General features: G+C 44.7%; 1 protein-coding gene across 3 annotated transcripts in view; it reads left to right on the forward strand.

The window, feature by feature from the left end:
* Nucleotides 1–3,607: 3,607 nt before the first annotated feature.
* The window catches only part of nox4 (NADPH oxidase 4), a 117,674-nt gene continuing 106,324 nt past the window's right edge, over nucleotides 3,608–14,957 (forward strand). The window contains exons 1-2 of one of the 3 annotated variants that reach the window (XM_004912170.4): nucleotides 3,608–4,094; nucleotides 7,396–7,491. In XM_004912170.4, coding sequence (XP_004912227.2) covers nucleotides 4,038–4,094; nucleotides 7,396–7,491 — 153 coding nt within the window. In that variant the 5' untranslated portion in view covers nucleotides 3,608–4,037. Of the gene's footprint in view, nucleotides 4,095–7,395; nucleotides 7,492–14,957 lie in introns of those variants that run through there. The other 2 variants (XM_012958029.3, XM_012958031.2) reach the window with 2 other exon arrangements.

Consider the following 14,957-nt stretch of genomic DNA (forward strand, 5'->3'; position numbering starts at 1 on the left):
CTTGGCCCGCCCCTGCATTAAAGTCAATGAGGAGTTTTTTCTTTTGCTGCATTTTCACAAAAAAAATTGCTAGGACACCCGAACATAATGCCAGACTGGCAAAAGATGGCAGGGATTTTAACCCTTCCTCTGCGAGCAACTGAAGAAACACATATTGTGTTTACCCCTTTAATACCGCCCAACATATTGAACTCACATCCTGCATCGCTAGTTGGCACGCTGCATGGCTGCACAAAAATCAGTTCAGTATGCAGCAGGCAAATAAATTCATTGCTAATAAGCTATAAAGGCTGGTGTGTGTGTATGTGGCTGGTATTAAAGGAATGAATTGGCAACCCTATATAATCTACCCAAGGGGATTAGTGATGAGCGAATCTGTTTCGCTTCGCCGAAAAATTCGCAAATCTTTCAAAAGATCCGCGAAACGGCAAAAATTCGCAAAACGGCGAAAATGTTGTGCAACAAAAAAAAAATTGTCGCCATGGCTATTATTTTGTTGTGCGGCTATTGTTTAGTCGCCCGCGGCTATTATTTTGTTGCGCGGCTATTGTTTCGTCGCCCGCGGCTATTATTTTGTCGCGCGGCCATTATTTCGTCGTCCGCGGAAATAATTTTGTCGCACAGCTATTATTTCGTTGCGCGGCTATTGTTTCGTCGCCCGCGGCTATTATTTTGTCGCACGCCCATTATTTCGTCGTCCGCGGAAATAATTTTGTCGCACGGCTATTGTTTCGTCGCCCGCGGCTATTATTTTGTCGCGCGGCTATTATTTCATCGTCCGCGGATATTATTTTGTCGCACGGCTATTATTTCGTCGCACGGCTATTCTTTTGACGCCCGCGACTATTCTTTTTTGGCGCCGGCGACAATTTTTTGAATTTTTTCATCCGTTTCGCGAAACAATCCGCCAATGGCGAAACGCGGAAATTCGCTGTGAATCCATGCCTGCCGTAACATTTCGCCCATCACTAAAGGGGATGATTTGCCGGGGTATAATGCACGCAAGGGAACGCACAAGCGAACGCTTGTCTCTATGTGGCCTTTGTCCTCTTCTATTCCATTCCGATGTGAAATCCAAACCTGGCAGCTGCAAATAACAAAATGAAATAATCCCAGAACATATAAATGCTATTTTTGTTATTAAATGTAAAGCAACACAACTTCCTTTGTTAATGTTAGTCTGAATTTCCCCTTTAAAAAAGGGACCCCCTATTAGTTACACATAAGAGTCTATAAGAGTAAATGTGTAAAATGATGTTTATCTGTTAATTAATGTTGGCGGATTAATATATAAAGATAATGAGCGCCCTGGTCCTTATATCCCGACTGTTCCCAGTTCCTACTCACAGCTAAGTGAGTATTGGGCTGTAAATGTGGCACTTTGATGTACAGGGAATGTACAGAGAAATAATTACCCCTTGGGAACAAGGAACATGAAAGGCAACTTTGTAGGTGGCACAGAGCTGCTAATTAGGGCACAACAAGCCAGACAAGATGCAAAGTGCAGAAACATGGGAACTTGCCCTTTTGTACTATTGCCTCCCAATGGTGAATAAGCCCCCTACTCTGTATCCTGAATTGCCAGGGTGCCAGGGTGGGCTTGCAGTCCTATCGACGGCTGCCCCTTGGCTACATCGTTTCATATTTATATAAAGTGATTAGAGATTTTTTACCAGGGCAAGGCAGGAGGGTAACATATTGTCCTCATATTAAAGGGTAACTCATCTCTACTTTTGTGTGTACTTTTCTAGATGGGGGAGGGGAATCAACTCAATAACTCCCCCTATGGGAATATAACAAACAAAAATAAAATACTGTTGTCGGCAAAATGCATGAGTGGGTGGGGAAGTATTGGGGTGTGGTGTTTCTGTATAGGGTCTCCACCTTACCCCTTTAATACCGGCCACATATTGAATCCACATCCTGCATAGCTAGTTGGCTATTCATTTAGATGCATGCTGCATGGCTGCACAAAATTTAGTTCAGTCTGCAGCATGCATCTAAATTAATTGCTAATTAGCCATGCAGGATATGGATTTAATATATGGCTGGTATTAAAGGGGTGAGGTGGCAAACCCAGTCCTGTTAGGGGTAGGAGTTGGGTAACTAGGCTGATGGGTAATGGTGGTGACTTGGCTGAGGAGAGGGAGCTGTAGGGGAAGAGACAGAGGAGAATGTGCCTGAGTTTGGGGAAAGGTTGAGGCGACTGTGGGGCCAGGAAGAGAGGTTTGTGTGGATGGTATAGTGGCATTAAAGAGAGTGGGAAGGGTGTTGGGAATAAAGGCAAGTGTGGAAGTGGTGCTATATAAATGGGCCAAGCAGGAGATGTTGGATTAAATGGGGGGGAAATGGGCATTGGGGACGGGTGGTGGAAAAAAATTGGTGGGAACTGTAATGTTATAACTAAGGAGAGGGTGCGTGATATGGAGGGAAAAGTTATAGAGGGTGATTGTAAGGAGAAACATAGACAATATAATCTGTCATAAGACTATTTGTTTTTCCTGGAGATGTGCCCTTATGTATGGTGCTGCATGGCTGCCATGTACCCCACCCAGTGATTAGACCACATACCTCCATACTTAGATTGTAAGCTCTACGGGGCAGGGACCTCCTTCCTACTGTGTCTCATCCTACACGCTGTCATCTATCTCTCCCCTGTAACATTCCCTGTATAGTGTATAATTAAGGGTTTTCCTGAGAGTATTTTCAAGGACACAGGTAAGAATTAAGTATCTCAGTAGACGCTAAATACTATCTTGTATATTAGATGGTAAGTAATCTGTGCTTGGGTTGGGGCAGGCTCGTAGCCTATAGTGATATGTATTGGAAATGGTATTATCCTTGATGCAGGCATCCCTATATCCCTGTGTCATAGAAGACTATATTGGGGTCTAAAACAATTAGTGTACGAAATATTTTGAGTGAGGCAAGCACCATGGCAACTCCTTCCTCTACACACTAATGCAAATGTTCCAGGAAGGGATGCTGTTGTGTGAAGGGGACACATAAACACTTCTGCAGGTAGTGCCCGGCTGGAAATAGTGCCCTGGCTGGAATTGAACCTAAGACCCCATGGTAAAATATAGCATGGGGTCCTAGGTTCGATTCCACCCAGGGCACTATCTGCAAAACTTTTGTAAATTCTCTGTATGTCTGTGTGGATTCCTACTGGGTACCCCAGTTAGTCTGGTAGATTGCAAGCTCTTCTGGGGAAGGCAATGATGTAAAATCTCTAAAGTATATGTTGGCACTATATAAATAATAACAATAAAGTTAAGACAAATAAAGTATATCAGTACTATATAGTTAAATGTATATATAGTAACATGGAAATCCCAGTACAGCTAATTTAATGGGGGGCTGCATTCAGTCACACAGAGTCTTTCCCCTGCAGAGAACTCAAGCTATAACTTTGAACCCGAGGCACAGGGAGGTAAAGGGACTTTCCCAATATCCCATGGGCTTGTTAAGCAGACACCAGCCTTGTCCTCTGATTTTGTTTCTTCCATGAAATATTCCTTTGTCTGGCTGGGGCAGGGATACTGTATCTGCTAGAAATGTACTGTCTGGGCTCCTGTAGCTTTCAGCCCCCCCTGTCCTAATCCCTCCTCTATGTAAAACAATGTCTCACTAGAAAGTTTAGGCAGGAATCCAGTGATGGGATAATGATGATGAGCTTGTGTTTTTTTTTATAACCCCCTCCACCCCCCAAATCATAGACTAAGGCTAGGGCTGTGCAGGAGATCTCACTAAAATGCCCCTTGACTCCCTGCCTTGGCTGCAGCCTGTGCTGCCCCTTCCAGGGCTGGAATTGAAGCGTTAGCTCTGCACAAACTTCCCCAACTTGCTTTGTGTGGAGTCACCAAGGGGGGCTCTGCTGACATTCCTCCCCTGGGCAGCCTGTCCCAGGTCATTAAGCACTGCTGGGAATATATATATATATAGCCATGGAGAGCAGAGAGGAGAAGGCAGGAAGCTAAGGACACTGCTCTCAGCCATTTGTGGAATTCTCTGCTGCCGGATAGAGTTACTGTACAATGGCTTTGCCCTGCGCCAGCTGGCTGTCTAATGAAGCCCTGAAGCACCTCTTCCTGGTAAGACTACTTCCCCTTTAAACTCACCTTCATTCCATTTATTAACCCCCCTTTCCTTTTAACTGGGATACTGCCACCCAACACACATCTACTCCAGCTTATGGTATATTATTACATTACATTACATTAACATTTATTTATAAAGCGCCAACATATTCCGCAGCACTGTACAATAAGTGGGTTTCATACATTGGGCATACAGAGTAACATATAAAGCAATCAGTAACCGATACAGGAGGGGAAGGGAGCCCTGCCCAAAAGAGCTTACACTCTACAGGGAATTACTGCATTTCATACATTGGGCATACAGAGTAACATATAAAGCAATCAGTAACCGATACAGGAGGGGAAGGGAGCCCTGCCCAAAAGAGCTTACACTCTACAAGGAATTACTGCATTTCATACATTGGGCATACAGAGTAACATATAAAGCAATCAGTAACCGATACAAGGAATTACTGCATTTCATACATTGGGCATACAGAGTAACATATAAAGCAATCAATAACCTATACAAGAGGTGAAGAGAGCCCTGCCCAAAAGAGCTTACACTCTACAAGGAATTACTGCATTTCATACATTGGGCATACAGAGTAACATATAAAGCAATCAGTAACCGATACAAGAGGGGAAGAGGGCCCTGCCCAAAAGAGCTTACAATCTATATTCCCTGTTTATTCATTGCGGTGGGATCTGCCATACTGCTTTCTTTTGTCAGGTTGAAGCTGTCTACTCCAGCTTATGGTATATTATTACATTACATTACATTAACATTTATTTATAAAGCGCCAACATATTCCGCAGCACTGTACAATAAGTGGGTTTCATACATTGGGCATACAGAGTAACATATAAAGCAATCAGTAACCGATACAGGAGGGGAAGGGAGCCCTGCCCAAAAGAGCTTACACTCTACAGGGAATTACTGCATTTCATACATTGGGCATACAGAGTAACATATAAAGCAATCAGTAACCGATACAGGAGGGGAAGGGAGCCCTGCCCAAAAGAGCTTACACTCTACAAGGAATTACTGCATTTCATACATTGGGCATACAGAGTAACATATAAAGCAATCAGTAACCGATACAGGAGGGGAAGGGAGCCCTGCCCAAAAGAGCTTACACTCTACAAGGAATTACTGCATTTCATACATTGGGCATACAGAGTAACATATAAGCAATCAGTAACCGATACAGGAGGGGAAGGGAGCCCTGCCCAAAAGAGCTTACACTCTACAAGGAATTACTGCATTTCATACATTGGGCATACAGAGTAACATATAAAGCAATCAATAACCGATACAGGAGGGGAAGGGAGCCCTGCCCAAAAGAGCTTACACTCTACAAGGAATTACTGCATTTCATACATTGGGCATACAGAGTAACATATAAAGCAATCAGTAACCGATACAGGAGGGGAAGAGAGCCCTGCCCAAAAGAGCTTACACTCTACAAGGAATTACTGCATTTCATACATTGGGCATACAGAGTAACATATAAAGCAATCAATAACCTATACAAGAGGTGAAGAGAGCCCTGCCCAAAAGAGCTTACACTCTACAAGGAATTACTGCATTTCATACATTGGGCATACAGAGTAACATATAAAGCAATCAGTAACCGATACAAGAGGGGAAGAGGGCCCTGCCCAAAAGAGCTTACAATCTATATTCCCTGTTTATTCATTGCGGTGGGATCTGCCATACTGCTTTCTTTTGTCAGGTTGAAGCTGTCTCATGAAAAGTTGCCCCTAGTGGACAAATTAGTATTATCCTGATGACAGCAGCTATGGGTGAAGTGTCCGTCCAAAGGATACAGGGAATTAGTGCTGATCGCAAGAGCTTACAATCTACATTGGCAAGGGGACTAATAATTCTTGAATTGCACTCTCTATATAAGCATTATAAGCATTTAGACATACACCGGACCCCACTGATAGAACTTGTATGTGCCATTCATTTGTATGTATGTATGTATGTATATCTTTTATAGATTGTAAGCTCTTTTGGGCAGGGCTCTCTTCCCCTCCTGTATCGGTTACTGATTGCTTTATATGTTACTCTGTATGCCCAATGTATGAAATGCAGTAATTCCTTGTAGAGTGTAAGCTCTTTTGGGCAGGGCCCCCTTCCCCTCCTGTATCGGTTACTGATTGCTTTATATGTTACTCTGTATGCCCAATGTATGAAATGCAGTAATTCCTTGTAGAGTGTAAGCTCTTTTGGGCAGGGCTCCCTTCCCCTCCTGTATCGGTTACTGATTGCTTTATATGTTACTCTGTATGCCCAATGTATGAAATGCAGTAATTCCTTGTAGAGTGTAAGCTCTTTTGGGCAGGGCTCCCTTCCCCTCCTGTATCGGTTACTGATTGCTTTATATGTTACTCTGTATGCCCAATGTATGAAATGCAGTAATTCCTTGTAGAGTGTAAGCTCTTTTGGGCAGGGCTCCCTTCCCCTCCTGTATCGGTTACTGATTGCTTTATATGTTACTCTGTATGCCCAATGTATGAAATGCAGTAATTCCTTGTAGAGTGTAAGCTCTTTTGGGCAGGGCTCCCTTCCCCTCCTGTATCGGTTACTGATTGCTTTATATGTTACTCTGTATGCCCAATGTATGAAATGCAGTAATTCCTTGTAGAGTGTAAGCTCTTTTGGGCAGGGCTCCCTTCCCCTCCTGTATCGGTTACTGATTGCTTTATATGTTACTCTGTATGCCCAATGTATGAAATGCAGTAATTCCTTGTAGAGTGTAAGCTCTTTTTAAGAGTCAAAGACACAAGAGGAAGGAGGTCCCTGCCCCGTAGAGCTTACAATCTATATGGGAGGGTAACTAACAGACACAAATAGGCAAATATAAGTGCTGTAGGTCACAGTGGGTGACACTACAATATAAGTGCCAGTTTCCATATCAGGGAGATTTACAAAATTTAATTAGGCAAGGGTATTAATTACAGGCAGCTTGGATGTGTGAATTAAAACTGGCCAAGGAGGCTTTATCCCTGCCTGAAGAGCTTACAATTTAATGTAAAGATCTTGGTGTGTGTCCTGTTGCAGTTAGGATAAAGGAAAGAGGGGAAATGATTGAACTGTGACCTTTGGGCTATGGTTGGACTGCAACTCCCAGCATCCCCTGAGAGCCCTAATGGCTGACAAGACTTCTGGAAGCTGAACAGCTGTGTGGCTTTAGCTATGAGTTAGGGGAACCAGGTGCTGGCACACTGAGGGTTAAATAGAGCTGCACTGTCTGAACAGATTATGACTCATGATTAATGTGGGTTCTTTTCTGTATTTTTGTAGCTTTCCTGGCTGGCTCTCAACATTGGGCTGTTCTATAAAACCTTTACGGTGTATTACAGCGGACCCCAGTATTTTTATTTACACCAGATGTTGGGGGTAAGTAAATGGAAAGGAAATTATTTTGTTATTTAGGTTAATTTGGACAACCCCCCCCCCCCCCATCCTTCATTTCCTTCTCCACTCCCCTCCACATGGCTGAATCCTTTCTTCTTTTGTTTGGGGAGGGAAAGAGCTGACACACTAGGAACCAAATCTCCTGTTTGTTTTAGTAGGTGCCCCTGGCTTGGTTTAAATGAAGTGACAGACGGCAGTCGCCCACCCCCCTTTTCCGACAGCTGTGAGGTCCTCTCATGGGTTTAGGCTGAGGAATGAGGGGGAGATGCCATTGTGTTCCCTGCAGGTTGAATACCTGTAATACCTCTTATATAGTGTCTGCAGGGGGAAAGCCTGGGGCTACAGAATGTATTGCCCCCTGTGCGAGGGGGTTGTGTAATATTCCCTAACTTGCATGTTTCTGCAATACTCTACTCCTGATTGGAAACAGTCCTCCCCTTGCCCTGGTACCTCTATGTACTTCAGGATTAATGGCTCATGTAGGGGGCGGAGGGGGTTTATTTTGTCCTGCTGTGGTTTTTTCGAAGCTCAAAATGTTTCACCGGGACCCCCCCAAATTTTCAACCATGGCCAAATGCAACGGTGAAGTAAATCTTTGAAGGACTCTCACCTGAAATGATTAACAAACATCACTTGAGGGGCTGATTCTGTACGGTATTAGGGTCCCCATACACGGGCCGATTCTAGCTGCTGATATGGGTCCCGGCAGATTCGGCAGCTAATCGGCCTGTGTATGGGCACTACCGACGGGCCTGCCCGATAGACATCTGGTCCCCGGACCAATTTTGCTATGACCCCAGGGCCAAACGATCGAATTATCCTGGATTCTCCCGATAACGCCCACTCATAGGTGGGGATATAAGGAGACGATCCGCTCGCTTGGCGACATCACCAAGCGAGCGGATCTGCCCGTGTATGGGGACCTTTAGGCTTGGCCTTTGGGTATGAGGCTCTTGGGCCAAAAATAGGATCCTAATGGGGGTGTAGGGAGTTTAGGCTCCTCCTCACTTTATCATCTGCTCATGTACCAAACTCTGGCCAACACGGGGCATCAGGAGATGACATTTTCAAACCTCCCAGAATGATGCAGAGTCCGATATAAAAGGTACTTAGGTATTGTTCAGGGTGATTGAGCCAACGTATAGCAAATTCAGGTGGTTTTATAAGTTTACTGTCATATCGCACTTCAATATTAAAAAACAACAGTTTTAGCCACATTGTGGTCAATGACATCAAGAGATCAGATCAGAACATTAGAATTCTCGTTCCTGGCCCCATTGGATTGTGGAATGTGCCATGTTGCACCGTCTGGTTAAACCAGTTGCACCAAGCTTTCTAGAGCTGAAGGTGGCCATACACATAGCAATTTTGATCTTTCAAAAGATCGTTCCCTCCACTGATGTTCTGGGCTGAATCGGCAGATATGGAGGTAGAAACAATAGAAATTCTACCTCCTTCTGCCCTGCCCTGATTCAGCCCTGAACGTAGATTTTGCTCAGGCGCCATTGAATGGTGCCCGATCAAAATCTTTTAGCCAGGCCGATCGAAGAGTCGACTGATATCCACAGCCTTTTGCGATATCGATCGCCTTGTCGAGCCACCATGATATCGTACAAGGTTTTGTACGATATCATCGGTGCATGTATGCCCAGCTTTATAGATAGAATGGATAGAATCTTACACTGGGTATTTTCTCACACTTGCTACATTTGAATTGCCCAAATAATTTAACCCCCACCCCCCTGTGCAATTTGTATCAGGGAGTTAGGATTCTGATGGGTGATAGTGCCAAGCAGCACTGGGCACTCCTACTCCACTGAACAACACTACTGGGAATCCCTCAGGATTGAAATGTACCAGTGACATAGATTAGGCTGGAAAGAAGACAGGATTTAGGCCGAAGAGTCCATCAGGTTCAATCATCATCATCATTTATTTATATAACACCAGCAAGTTCCATGTCAAAACTGTACAAACTGATGAGCAGGAAGGGAAAGGAAACCCCAGCAGATAAGCAGCCAGGTCAGCCTCACTGATTCCTTCCTGGCCCCAAGATAGTAATTGGATTGTTCCTGGACTAATTGCTCCTCAGATCAGAAGGGCTTCCTACATTTATACTGCCAGGATGGGTCTCATACTGCTAGAGAATGTGTAGCTCATTATTCTCCTTGTATATTAGAAAGGATGTCTTCTACAGTTAGATACCTCCATGCTCTGTATACACTGCCTATGTTTAAAGTTTCTGCCATTTAATCAGTTGAGATGGTCAACAGCTGGGCTTACTGGGCTGTTACTGGATTCCTGGGAAACATGATAGAGGGAAAATGCAATTTGCCTCAGGCAATGAAGGTTCTGATGGGTGTTAGTGCTCAGCATTTCTGCCGAGCAGCTTCCACCCTGTTGAACAGAATATAGTCGGACTGCTCAAAGCAATCAAACACAGTCTGCTGAATTAACACTAGTATTGGCTTTGCTAATTGTGTTAATTCACAGAGAACATATGAAACTAAAGAGATCTTTACTAAAGACACTTTAAAATCTGTTGTTCGTTAACCAATTTTGCCCAAACAGGCCGGGACAAATAGGAATGATCCAATAGTTTGGTTCTTAGGTCAACAATGGCATCATAATGAGGGTGTAGGGGGACCTGTTAGAAGAAGGCTACATGAACACTACACTGATGCAGTCTTCACCCAATGAGACTTTCTAATCTGCCTTATTTTCAGTGAGATATTGGTTGGCCAGTCCATTGAGGGGGCAATAAGCTGTGGACTTGGTCTAGAGGCGGGGCGTGTTGTCAGCTTTTATTGGCCCATTTATGGCCACCTTAAATTTGGTGAAGGTGAACTATTCCTATTAATTCTGCTAGGAAGGGCAGGTTGACCAACACCGATGCAAATGGTCACTGTTGTATCATGTCCTAATGTTACCATCTGCTGCCTCCATGCTACTTAATATACTTACTAGTTACTACCTACAACTGCTACTCTTTGGGTCATGGACCTTGTGCCCTAGGTGGTGGTCATGGACCTTGTAGCCTGCAGGTTGACCAACACTGATGCACATGGTCACTGTTGTTGTCTTGTCCTAGTGTCACCATCTCACCCTGATGCCCCCATGCTACTTAATATACTTACTAGTTACTACCTACAACAGCTACTGTTTGGGTCATGGACTTTGTGCCCTAGGTTGTGGTCATGGACCTTGTAGGCTGCAGGTTGACCAACACCGATGCACATGGTCACTGTTGTGTCTTGTCCTAGTGTCACCATCTCACCCTGATGACCCATGCTACTTAATATACTTACTAGTTACTACCTACAACAGCTACTGTTTGGGTCATGGACTTTGTGCCCTAGGTTGTGGTCATGGACCTTGTAGGCTGCAGGTTGACCAACACCAAAGCACATGGTCACTGTTGTGTCTTGTCCTAGTGCCACCATCTTACAGTGCTGCGTCCATGCTACTTAATATACTTAATAGTTACTACCTACAACTGCTACTCTTTGGGTCATGGACCTTGTGCCCTAGGTGGTGGTCATGGACCTTGTAGCCTGCAGGTTGACTAACACCAATGCACATGGTCACTGTTGTGTCTTGTCCTAGTGCCACCATCTTACCCTGCTGCCTCCATGCTACTTAATATACTTTGTACTTGTTACTACCTACAACAGCTACTGTTTGGGTCATGTTCCACCTTGTACCCTAGGTGGTGATCATGGACCTTGTAGGCTGCAGGTTGACCTTACCCTGCTGCCTCCATGCTACTTAATATACTTACTACCTAGTACTAATACTGCCTAGAACCAGAGTTCCTTCAGGATATGCAGTACCTAAACTGGAACAGCCAGCAGCCCAGGGAGACCTGTCAGGATATGATGCCTTTGAATTCCCGATGAGCTGAAATTTGAATAGCAAACAAATAACGAGCGGTAGGGGCTAATAACACTCTATTAATGTTATGCATCTGCTGTCCTGTTACCAATAGCAAAGCTTGCATTTACATGCAAAATGGGTTCCAGGTCCTAGTTCCACACTAAACAATCTGACCCAGGCTAAAAGCTAAGAAAATGACTCCCATGTCAGCACTTAAAGCCGCGAGCCGACCAATTGCTTCTTGTTGGGAACTAATTAAAATGGGATTTAGTTCCACGCATGTAGGAGTGGCGCCTAATCTATGGGCCCTGCGAGGCTTATTTGTCATGCGGAACATGGCGGGGAATAATGAACTGATATTTAGTGCAGGAATTCCTGGAAATTGACAAAAGAATAAATAAGGGCAATTAAGCAAATTGGATTGACGCTAAAGGAGAAGTCAACCACACGCTCCAAATCCCGTACAAGGGTTAATTATAACAGCAAGTGCAACTTCAAGCACCAGTCATGTTTTTTTTTAACCCAAAATGCAGCATATTTGCCCATAATTCCCCCTGCAAGAGAGACTTGCATCTGACACTATTGCATTTATTTTGTCGAATCGGGTGAAATTGCACTCAAACTATAAAATTTGCTGGCAGAGAGGAATAAATGTTGGCAACTTTTATTACATTCCCCACTAAGTTTGCGCTGGAGTAGAAAAACATAGCAGCCAATAAGATGTTTGCTTCTTAGGTGACCAATCAAGTCTACCAGCTGATGAGTTGCTATGGGTTACTGCACCCGGGCAATTTTTATTACCTAACCCCTTTTATAAACTTGCCTTGACTGACCTAGCCTGCAAAGCGCCAGATAGGGCTGGTGCTAATATTACCAATTTATTTCTAAAGCGCCAACATATTCTGCATCGCTGTACAATAAGTGGGTTTCATACATTGGGCATACAGAGTAACATATAAAGCAATCAGTAACCGATACAGGAGGGGAAGAGAGCCCTGCCCAAAAGAGCTTACACTCTACAAGGAATTACTGCATTTCATACATTGGGCAAACAGAGTAACATATAAAGCAATCAGTAACCGATACAGGAGGGGAAGGGAGCCCTGCCCAAAAGAGCTTACACTCTACATGGGAATTACTGCATTTCATACATTGGACATACAGAGTAACATATAAAGCAATCAGTAACCGATACAGGAGGGGAAGGGAGCCCTGCCCAAAAGAGCTTACACTCTACAAGGAATTACTGCATTTCATACATTGGACATACAGAGTAACATATAAAGCAACCAGTAACCGATACAGGAGGGGAAGAGAGCCCTGCCCAAAAGAGCTTACACTCTACAAGGAATTACTGCATTTCATACATTGGGCATACAGAGTAACATATAAAGCAATCAGTAACCGATACAGGAGGGGAAGGGAGCCCTGCCCAAAAGAGCTTACAATCTACAATATACAGTAAATGCTGGTAAATGTATAAAGGTGGCAAGCCTTATATATATAGAGGCCAGCCTTTGCCCCGCACATTATACTTACCCATCTGCCCATTCCTAGCCCTATATGCCCATTTCCCAGGGGCCATGCAGTAGCCCGTGCTACCCCCCCAGCGCCCCCCTAACCCCCCTCACAGGGCCCCCCACCCGATGTCCTCCCCCCCGCGCCATCAAGGGTCGGGTCTGGGCCGCTGGGGCCCACCGGGATTTTTCCCGGTGTCCCGGCGGCCCAGTCCGACCCTGTCACTGCCCGCCCCCAACCTAAAGGCCGGTAAACCCTGGTGGCAACCCTAACCCCATATGAGCATTGATTTGTTAATTCGATACACCGCATTTATCATCATTTATGATCAGTTTCACTTTTCTGCCCTGACTTGTGCCATAAACCTTAAAAAAAAAACACAAAAAATTTCTCACATAAAAATAATTGCCCCTGTAAGTTATGGTAGTTTCAGGCAATACCGCATATCTATAACAGGGTAATTTGTGTAATAGTGTAAGTGGGCCTTTACAGTGTATACTTACAAACATTCAAATTATGCAGCACCCCCTTGGGGCCTATAGTAAATCTTACTGACCCAGAGAATTAGGCAGTAAATGATGCTGTTAGGGACTGAGCGGAGGGACTGTAACTCGCTGCACACTGTGGGGGAGCAGGTTCCTATCCCCAGACTGAATAACTATATTATTAACCGCTGAGTTTATTGTCAGTAACATGCCTGGAGCCTCCTGCCCATAGGAACGTCCCATTACCGCAGTGCCAGCTGGAGCTTATCTTCAGTCTAACGGCTCTGATTTCAGGGCTCCATCCATATTTCCTGGGGAGAACCTTTTTATCACCTCTCCCTTCTCAGCAGAACAACAAGCAGCATTGTCTGATCCCCCCTGTAAGGCAGGTAATGGTTCAGCTACATTGTGCAGATTCTCCCTGTGGTGTATCTCATACTTCTTTATTTCCAGTAATGGATCATATCAGAGAATGGGACTGAAATATTAGTCATGTCTAGAGATATCCCTTGGGGCTGCCCTCTCTGGGGCTTCCAGATGTTCCATAAACAAGGCCTTGACTTGCTCTGTCTCAATGGCTTCTTTGGCCGGCCCTTATCTCCTGTTCTCCTGTTGATGGGTGCCTATCTTGCACTTCTTGTGGGCATCAGCAGTTACGTTCTTGTGGTACTCTGGTTATGCTCTGTTAACTAAAGAAGTGGTCGGATCAGTTTAGGCATGTTTTGCACGTAGCTTTAGAGGAACGTCATGCAGGAGACATGTTTTAGTAGCAGGGATTGAAGAAGGAATGCAGCAGTGAAGAATATCTCAGTTCCATTAAGGAAAGATGTAATGCGGTGGGGAGGAAAGATGATCAGATACTGGCCAAAAGCTACACAGGGAAAAACCCAGGGCCCCTTCGGCTCAAATTTCCCCCACTCAACCAGCAGCTATGCCCAAACTTGTGCCTACCTTGCCCCCGGTGATGGGTGGGTTGTGTGTTGCTATATAGGAGATTGCAGCATGCAGAGAGGGTGGGTTAGGGTGGATGTGAGTTTGAATACATGGTGGGCGATTGGCCAGTACAGTGGTCCCAGTAGGCTCCAGGTTCCTGTCCAACACTAAATACTTTTTGTAGATGATGAGGTCTGGATTTTATATTGACACTTTATGAGTCATTGTGGTCACCTTATACTTCATGGCAGAGGCCCTGTCCCTGAGGAAATGATGTAAAGTTTATTTCTGAAACCCCAATCCTCCAGTGACACCACAACTCCTCATGATGATGGCCAAGCTGTCCCATAACTGAGGGTTGGTGGTTGCCATTTCTGGCTGCATTGGTCCAGTCTCTGACCCTTGGAAGAACAATAGCATGAGCACTGGAGGCCATTCCGGTCCTGACTTTCAGTGGTCATGCTCCTGGTCAGCACCAGGGAACCAGGGACTGGAAGTAACAAGACCAAGCTCTGCCTTTTGACATCAGGTATGCAGTAGTAGGCCCAACTTTTGGAGTCTGTATAATATGGTTGAGGGGGGTTCCTCTTCAGTGGTCTCCTTAAATAGAAAATGCCTATGTAACTCATCAACCAT

The sequence above is a fragment of the Xenopus tropicalis genome, chromosome 2 (genome assembly GCF_000004195.4).
Source record: "Xenopus tropicalis strain Nigerian chromosome 2, UCB_Xtro_10.0, whole genome shotgun sequence".
Lineage (NCBI taxonomy): Eukaryota > Metazoa > Chordata > Amphibia > Anura > Pipidae > Xenopus > Xenopus tropicalis.